We start from the raw sequence: 9,920 nt of genomic DNA, 5'->3' as shown, positions 1-9,920 counted from the left end.
TCAAACTTAAAAAAAAAATAAGGAAGAGCCAGTTGAACGTATTTTTTTAGCTTTTTTTTTTTTCTTTTTTCTTTTTCACTATGTAGACCAAGCGGGCCTTGAACTCACAGAGATCCGCCTGCCTCTGCCTCTGGAGTGCTGGGATTAAAGGCACCACCTCGCCCAGCTTTAACCTCTTTCTTTAGAAAAGGTTTATTTCCAGGCCTAGTGGCACAAGCCTTTGTCCCAGCACTTGGGAGGCAGAGGCAGAAGGACTTCCATGAGTTCAAGGCCAGCCTGGTCTACAAAGTGAGTTATAGGTCTGCCACAGCTACAGGGAGAGCCTGTTTCAATAAATAAATAAATAAATAAATAAATAAATAAATAAATGGGAAAAAAGGAAGAGAGGGAGGGAGGGAAACAAAGTTCACTGAAAGTTTATTAAAAGTAAACCTTTCTTAAAGTTTTCTTCCATTGATGTTAAAATTTGCAATTTAATGTTTGATTTACATTAAAAACTTGTGTATAATCAATTATATGTTCAGCCTTGCCCTGATAAGACATTTGGCAAGCTCATGGTAATTCAATTTTTATTAAAAAGTCCCGTCATTATTTATCCAAGATTGTTCTCACTTGCACAGCCAACTCAAAACAACAATATGAAAGAAAAGGAACTTAGAATGTAATAAGATAAAAATCAAATTATGAAGCTAAATATGAATCATAATATGAAGAGAACTTTTAGTAAGCAAAAGTTGTTTGTTGAGGAATTGAGATTTCAAAAGGGTGTTTAATTTAATATGCTTTAACTTGAAGTCTGAGTTTTTAATTAACAGAAGCACATCATTAGGTACCTGAAGTACTATGAAAATTCATGGTAGTATTTCTATCATTCTATCACTGTCCTGATTAGCAAAGAAAAAGACAAAAACAAACAGCACAGCTCTTAGGGGATGCAGGACTCCATCTAGCCATGTTCATAATCATTCCTGAATTACAAGTTCTTAGGGGATCCAGGACTCCCATCTAGCCATGTCCATAATCATTCCTGAATTAAAGTTCTTGAGGAAAACAAAACACGACAGAACAGAGGCTTTGGGTTATACGATATTTTCACATTTTGTCAGTAACAGCTTTATCAAAGCAGCAGTTCTCGAGGTGGGCAAGGACGGCAGGAAATAATGAATGGTACAGGGCTAGCAGGAAAGGAGGGCCATATTGTAGGAGTAACTGTTAACCGAAACTTCTGGTCCCACTGCACTTTCTCTGATAAAAGTGCTGATATTTATTCATAGATTCAAGTAAAAAAATTGAAAAGGAGAATAACAGGTGAATTCAGTTCGTTTTAAACACTGAAAAGTAATGTCTCTTCCAACCCCCTGTGTTACTTATGCTAAAAAGACCATGTCTACAAAAAAACTTTAAAGACTTCATCAAAATTATGTTCAACCATGTATAGTGGTAATAGGCGTGAGAGAGTTTCTTTGTCAACTATATTGCATGATAAAAATAATATAAAATAAATTATATGGCATGCATATTTTATTTAGATTTCAATCATATGCCCTATTATTTCAAACAGGAACTTCTCTCTTGGAGTTAATTTTACGACACTCTTCCGACCATATGGAAAGTCTCCAAGTCATGAATTTGTGTTTCGTTCATCATATGCAACTTTAATCTAAATCAGATATTAAATACAAATACTTGGAAATTTAAAAAAATCTACACTCAAAAATAAAAAGAATGAGGGGCTGGAGAGATGGCTCAGCTGTTAGGACCACTGACTGTTCTTGCAGAAGACCCAGGTTCGAATCCCCGCACCCACATGGCAGCTAACAACTGTCTGTGACTCCAGTTCCAGGGGATCTGACAGCCACTTCTGTCCTCCAAGGGCATTGCATGACACCAGTGCACTTACATACACACAGGCAATGCACACATACACACAAAATAAAAATAATAAAGTATAAAAATAAATAAAAATTAAAAGAATGAATAAAATATAACTTACATACCTCCCCATTTTCCTTTTGCAATTTGGACTTTATGGATAAGCAACAGTTAATATCATTTGTTTTTTTTAATTCTGAAAGAAAGTTATAATTTTTAAAATTACTTTAGGTTTTGCCATGTTATTTAACAAACATTCATGAGAATCCATATAGAAACACCCTAGGCCAGTCTCTCTCTTTAGTTAAAGAATTAGAGATATTTTGAAAATATGTCATGTTGGGAGAGTTACACAATATACAAACTATTCTGATTGTTCTTGTGCATATAAATGTTATCAAATTGAAGAAGGAGCACATGGCTGTCTTCAGCTCTCATTACATGCCTCCTGGAGGCCCCACTGCCCTGAGTTTGTTTCCGTATTCAGTTTTTCTAGCATTGTCACAATGGAGGAAACTACTTTTAAAAGAGGAGTGGTGACACAACATATTTCAACTTCATTAAACATCAAAGCAGCATATTTTAGATATAAAAATTACATAAACAGATTTATGGAATATATATGCTATATTGAAAACAAAAAGCACCAAAGCTACCTACAATTTAAGAAAAATTAATCTAACATAAGCAAAATGTTACATTACTATTACCTGTTGCTATTCTATGGAAAATTACAGGAATTGGCTCTGTAGTAACCAGAACATCTTCATCGTTTTCTGAACTTGACACATACGTATTGTCTGCAAAGAAATATGAATAAAGACATAGAGTTGTGAATGCATATTCTTTGCAAAAATAATAAAATTGTATTGCCATCACTTTAGCTCTAATTCTCATAAAGGGCATACTGCTGCTCTCATTAGCTTAGAGTGAGTTAAGCATAAACTTGCAGTTTCTTCCAAGATGTTTATATCTCCTTACAAAACCAGATTTTGGATAGAACATATTCAAAAACACACCCTCCTTTATTGAGGAGAGGGGTTGTTTGAGACCTAACAAACAACAAATAGGGTCTCTCTATTTAGGCCTGGCTGGCCTCAAACACAAAGATCCTCCTGCCTCAGTCTCCCAGTGCTGGGGTTACTGGAGGCATCTACCACCTGCCTGGCTGCTAATACATTCCTAATGGGCCCTAACGCAATGAATCATTTGGATGGACCTGGTTGGCTCACCTCATGGGAGAGCATTCTGCTCAGTACCAGTATCTGCTTCAGAAAGGGGAGTACTCAGCTGAGGAAGAAACTAAAGAGCTCTTGATAAAATTTTTAAAAAGAAATTGGGTGAGGTGGTACATGCCTTTGATCCCAGCACTTTGATCCCTGTCTCAAAAACAAACAAACAAACAAACAAACAAAAAACAGCAGCAACAACAATAAACCTTGAAAACCAAACACACTGGTGGCACACACATAATTCCAACCTTTAAGAGACTGAAACAGGAGGATCACAAGTTTGAGGCCAGGCTCTATTACATATGGAGACTGTTTAAAACAAAAGAGAAACAAAATAATAAAATTTTAAGGGAAGAAAAAAAGAGAGACAGAGGGAGGGAGGAAAGCTCAAGGAAAGCTCAAGACCACTGGACCACTAACCATGGATCTACTGAAATCACACTCTCCATATTGCTATACTGTTTATCATAGGTTGTTATTAAGTCTTAACTATCATTCTTATACAAACCAATTTTATCAATGAATCACACAGAGAACATTACATTATACCATAAAGTCCTTAAATTTCTTGTTCATTACTTTGTTTCCTCTAAAAAAAAAAACCCTATTTTTATAAGTTTACCAAGTTCTCTAATAGATACAGATCTTTAAGTATATGATAAAATCCTATTATGTTATAATAATATAATGCCTAGATGTTTATCTACTTGTCTCAGTAATGACTGAATAGCATCTTAAGATGACTATTTAATGAATAGTCACTTTGACAACTCATTAATGGTTGTCCTATAACAGGCCATACAGATGGCTTGGCAAGTAAAAGCATTTGCCACCAAGCCTAATGACCTGGGTTCAATCTCTGGGACCCACATGTTGGATAGAAGAAAAGAACTGATCTCCACAAGTTGTCCTATGATCTCACACTCACACACACAATAAAATAAATTAAAATGTAAAAACAGATTTAAAAGATAATTTTCATATTAACACAACCACCAATGACCTAATGAACAGTTAAAAACAGCTTCAACAGATAGTAACATGAATTGATTTCTGCTAAGGGAAATTAATACTGAAATAATTAATAACATCTTTAAAAATATTGAGACAGGTTTTAATACACTGTTATCAGTATAGTGAGAACATGGTTTTAAATTGATAGAACTAAGTCAGTACTCTTCCCCTCCCCTTCGAATGTGCTATTTTTAGACCTCAAGATTAAGTAAATGATATAAACACACACACACACACACACACACACACACACTCCATTTAGCTGCAAAGTCTCAAAAAGCACAAAGCTTTATTAAGTTATTCAGGGAGGTGAGAGGGAGTGATGCAGATTAGATTTGAAACAAAACAAGTCTGTCTCATCACTCTGATTATTGTTAATAACAAGTTTTGGTTTGTTCGGTTTTCAGATACCGCTGAGGAGAATGTGAAATTTTCATGTTCATTAGGTAGCCTCACAGACTAAGCAGCAGATCTTGTATAAATTCATCTTGTTTTGACACCAAGACACAGACCACTTATCTGGACTCTCTTCTGTCAATAACTTCAGATGTTCAGGTCAGCATCAAGAAAGAAAAAGAAAGAAATGAAAGAAAGAGAGAAAAGGGGACAAAGAAAGGGAAAAGAAAGGAAAAAAAGAAACTCTATTACAGCTAGATTTTTTTTTTTTTACATTTTTTCTCAGACATGGTCTTTCTTCATAGCCCCGGCTGACCTTGAACTTGAGACCTTCCTGCCTCAGCCCTCCCAGGTACTAGGATTATAGGCAAGTGCCACTATACCCCCCTTTAGAGTCAGACTGTTTTTTCCTTTAAACTTAATTTCACTTAGTCTGACTGAAGTGATTTTCTTCTTAACCTAATTATGTTTTCCCTGTATACAAGGAAAGGAGAGACTGGAGGTGGGAGCCATACATAATACTGTGCTAGCCTAAGGATTAATGTACTAAATTCCATGCCAAGTATTTTTTTAAAAAGCAATAAAAAAATGAGAAAAGGCATAACCATAAAAGTGGAAAGGGGAGCACAGGCCTGTAATACCAGCACTGGGGTGGCAGAAAGATCAGGAGCTTAAGGCCATCCTCAGCTACAGGAGACAGTATCTCAGTCATTTATTCATATGAACTAACAGCAATGATTCTGTGCACAAGTCCTTTGCAAGCTCAAACAAGACAAACCCCAGCAAAGACGTGGGGAAGTGGGTAAGAAATCCCAACCCGACCTAAGGAACTTTTTCAATTGATGGCTGCTGAGAGGGAAGGAGACAGTGTTGGGACTCCCTTGGTGGGCCCAGTGAATGATCCACGGTGAAGGATATGAAATTGGGCAGGAGCCAGTAGGGGGAGGTGGGGAGACAGAAAGGCATCTAAATGCCATCAAAACTATATTGTTTGAAAATCACAAAAATTCAATCAAAAATATGAAAATAAGGAAAAAACAAAAGAGAAAGGAGGGACAGGCATTAGAGCAACAGAGAAGTACAAGGTAGCCACCGACTAGGAGACCAGAATAATCCATACACTGGATAGCTGTTGCTATTCACAGAGCCACACAATGATCTTTACTAAAGCGGCAAGAGGCAAGTAAATAACATTATACTTAAGAAAACAGAGGATAACACAGTACATAACTCATTGTAAAGGATCTATATAAAAATGGATTTCTTTATATAAAGTTATATACACAATTTTCTAATCCATTAGGAAATAAACCAAAAAAAATCACTTTAAAATTCTCTAAGTAGTTTGAGTACCAGAAGGCAGTAAGATTTAACTACAGAGAACATAATTTGGTAAATGTATATTGTATAATATTGAAGGGCAAGATTATACCTTCAAACATTTGCTAAGAGATTTCCTACCTCTTATATTTTGATTAGTATTTAGATACTGTCATACTTTTAAATTGTTTATTTGTTTTTTTAATTACTATACCCTCAAGCAGAATGTTCTCCAGTATCACAATTCAACTCTCATTAGTATGTAGTAGGCCAGGCATGTCTAATTTATCATCAGAAAGAAGGCAGAGTAAAGAAGACCTCAAATCTCCACACTTCTCCACTTGGGGACTTATGAAAAGTCTTAACAGTAATTCTTCAAAGCTCAGAATTCGCCCAGGGCACATTCTGGTTGTGGATTTTTCTATGTTAGGAAGTTTTTAATAACTAACGAATCTCCTTATTATTCTGTTCAGATTCCTTCAGGATTCTGTCTGCATAGACTGAATTTGTCCATTTCTTCCAGGTTATCTAGCTCAGCAATCCCTCTTCTGGATTTACCAACTGAAATGAAATCAGGAGAGCCAAGAGATACCTGCCTTCTCCTGTGCTTGTAACAGTGTTCATCCACCCAGACAAAGATGCGGCAACAACCTGAGTGTCCACCATCAGATGAATGAATACAAGCATTGGCAAATATGTTCAACAGAATGCTCTAATCAGCCATTGAAAGAAAAAGGAAATCCTGTAATAATGTGAGTGAACCTGAAGGACACTAGCATAAGTCAAATACACCAGAAACGAAAAATAGTTATTGCCACCATGTACCTGAAATTTAACAGAGTTGAAGTAAAAGAAGCTGAGAGTTGTGGTTGCCAGGAGCTGTGGGTTGGGCTGTGGAAAGCTGCTGGCCAAGGGTGCAAACAAGCAGGTGTAGGATAAAGGGACCCTAGGGAGCTAACACAGTCCCGTTAAGATGCATATGGTCCCTGTTGGAATACATGTGGTTGACAAAGTTTTTTAAATTATTTATTTTTATTTTATGTATATGAGTGTTATGCCTGCATGTGTGTAAGTGCACCCATGTTGTGCAGTGCCCACAGAGGACACAAGAAGTTCCTCTTGAAACTGGAGTTAGAGACTATTATTAGCCACCATGTGGGTACTGGGAGTAGAACCTGGGTTTTCTGCAAGAACAGCCAGTGCTGAGCCATCTCTCCAGCCCCTGACAAATATTTTTTTTTAAAAAATCTACACACTGACACCAACTAATTATCGATTCCTCCTAACCTAAGTCACAGGCTTAACTACAAAATGAGGAAGTCTACAAAAGACCTTTGAGCATAGTCCTGTTTATAGCACTCTATAGTCTTCTTTTTCATTGTTTAAATGATTATATCCTCCTTAAACCATTGAAACATCTGTAATAACCTCATCTTTGTTTATAGATGGAAAAAAAGGTGTGAATAGCATTAAAGAATGTGTTTAAGGTGACAATCAGTGAGACAGGATGAGGATGCTTTCGTTCTCAAAGTCCTCATCACTGGAATTTTCCCCCTTGACTCTAGCACTGCCTTTGCTTTGGGTTTTTTGTTTTCTTTGTGTCTGTCATTTTGGTTTTTGCTTTGTTTTTCTATCTTGTTTTTCTTCTTTAAACCTCTGCAGACAGGTTCTTTAAGTGCATGTTTTGCAGAGGGCCTGCTGGTCTTTCTTAAAGCTGTTACCAATGTATTTTTGTTTCTCTTCCCTACCAGAACACTGTAACCATTACCATAACTTTTGCAGACAACTGGACAGAGACCTACAGAAAAATCTGTCTTAATACCGATTTTATTCACTTTCCACACAGGGTCATTTAAGTCAAGTCAGTCTATTTTTCATTGTTATGTAACTTAAGAGAAATGATAACTGTACTGAAAAAGAATAATTATATTGGCTTCCTAGTATAATCTGGATATTTCCCTGAATTTTCTATTTAATCATCATTTCTCAAACTGACCAACTATCATCCTTTTTTTATAAGATAAGGAAATCAAGGCTTAAAGGAATTAAGTAATTCTCTCAAATTACCAAAGTAGTTAATTGGCTATGCAATCAGTAAGTAGTTAAGTTTGAATTTTTCTGAATTCAAAAGTCAGTGTTTTGTCACTGAATTATGTTTTAAAATATAGAAAATACAATCATTCAAAAGCTACAGAATCTTTTAATTCATAAATTCTTATTAACTATAAAAACAATTACATTTTAAGTATTTTAATTTGATAGACTATTGGAATTCTAATTCTCACTTAAGTAGTTAATTCACAAAGTTAATCACAATGTACAAGTATGTTAGGTATATAAGTCAAGACCTTCTGGATCCACAGGAGCAAAGTCTCTAGAAACTACCACCCCATTCCTCTAGATTCTACATAGAAATGTAGAAGAGATGAGAGAATTCAGTCACTACAGCAGATCAGTCTCCTTACTAAAAGTAAGAAAACTTGAGCATTAAAAATGGGCAGTTTGGTTATAGCAGAGCCAACTTGTGATTTACAATGTATATACAATTCTCAAACCCATTTCCAAAAAATTAAAATCTTCTCCATGAAATCCATTAAGAAGAATATGAAAGCCAGAGGCTGCTCTACCTAGTCACTTCATTTGGAAGTGTGGCCTTATCCCTATGCCATCATGTCTACTCCATTCAATGAAAGACTTTAAATCTTCATTTCTATAGAAACAAACCAGGAAATAAGTGTCAAACAAGGGTGCTAGGTAACTAGTAGAACAAAACTGAAAACTCGTGCAACCTCTATGGAAAACAGTGTGGAGAACTCTTAAAAAACTAAAAATGAACCTATCACATGACCCAGTTATACCACTCCTTGGTATATACCCTAAGGACTCATCCTATTGTAGAGACACTTGTACCATGTTTATTGCTGCTCTTTTCACAATAGCTAAGAGATGGAAGGAACCTAAGTGTCCCTCAACTGATGAGTGGTTAACAAAAATGTGGTATATTTACACAATGGTGTTCTATTCAGCAGTAAAGAAAGATCAAATAATGAAATCTGCAGGTAAATGGATGGATCTAGAAACTGTTATACTAAGTGAAGTAACAGACTCAGAAAAACAAACGGGTAAACTTCTTGTAAAACAAATGGTGGGAGGGAATGGAAAAGATAAGAAAGAACAAGCCTAAACCATATAGAAATGAGAAGTAGCGAGAGACACATAAGACTTTTCTTAAACAATGACAGACCAAACAGTATTAAACACTTTTTTTCTTTTAAAAATGAACATTTCAATGATTTAGAGATCTTTCAAAAAGAACACATAGTTTAAAAACTACTGTGAACAAACAGATCAATAATAACGGCAGAAAAATACAACTGTCTGAGAACCATACCTAAAAAGACAGATTTCCTTGTTAGCTCTATAAATGCTCAAAGAGCCATTCAGTTCCATTAGTAAGTTTGTAACACCAAAGTATGAAACAAAGTGTACACCATACTAATAGATTAACATTAAGATGCCCACTAACATAACTTGATAACTTACTGTTTAAAGAAGAAAATGATACCTCAACGGATGCCAAGTAAGAACTCAATATTTAATAGCCATTAATGTTTTTTAAAGTAGTAAATAAGAAAAGGAATGATGCTTTTGTCTGAGAACTGGAAACATGCTAATTTTGAGAGAAAAAGCTGCCAACTTTCGCATCTATTATTAAAAACAATGCCAGAAGTTCTAGTTGGGGAGGGCCAGCTGTTAGAAAGTAAAAGCAAACACATAATTTTATATAATACTGTCAACCTGAAAAGCTACACATATTAACTAACAACTCTCAGATAGATTTGGATTGAAATTTAATAACAGAGAACATATAATATTAGCATTCACCTTGAAGAGCCACAAAAGCACCAACTTTACTTCCCAAGAAGCAATAGAAATCAGAGTTGAAATGCATACTGTTTTCCTACTGTAGTCTTTGTCCCTGAGAAGAATCATTTGGCCTCTCTCAGCACATTTCTTCAAGTATGAATGTCCCAACTGCCACTGTTCTACCTATCACCCAGAATGGCCTTTGGAATTAAAGGCAAC

At 35.6% G+C, this 9,920-nt stretch overlaps 1 protein-coding gene across 2 annotated transcripts in view; it reads right to left on the bottom strand.

Annotated features, from left to right (window-relative positions):
• Parp8 (poly(ADP-ribose) polymerase family member 8) overlaps positions 1-9,920 on the bottom strand; it is a 203,452-nt gene that overhangs the window by 89,965 nt on the left and 103,567 nt on the right. For both annotated transcript variants that reach the window (XM_008832936.3, XM_017798109.2), the window contains exons 5-6: positions 2,583-2,672; positions 1,998-2,068 (exon numbers count right to left, since the gene is read on the bottom strand). In XM_008832936.3, coding sequence (XP_008831158.1) covers positions 1,998-2,068; positions 2,583-2,672 — 161 coding nt within the window. The remainder of the gene's footprint in view (positions 1-1,997; positions 2,069-2,582; positions 2,673-9,920) is intronic.

This window comes from Nannospalax galili, unplaced genomic scaffold (assembly GCF_000622305.1).
Source record: "Nannospalax galili isolate Female #2095 unplaced genomic scaffold, S.galili_v1.0 scaffold235, whole genome shotgun sequence".
NCBI classification, from domain to species: domain Eukaryota; kingdom Metazoa; phylum Chordata; class Mammalia; order Rodentia; family Spalacidae; genus Nannospalax; species Nannospalax galili.
This window is presented reverse-complemented; position numbering and strand designations above follow the sequence as displayed.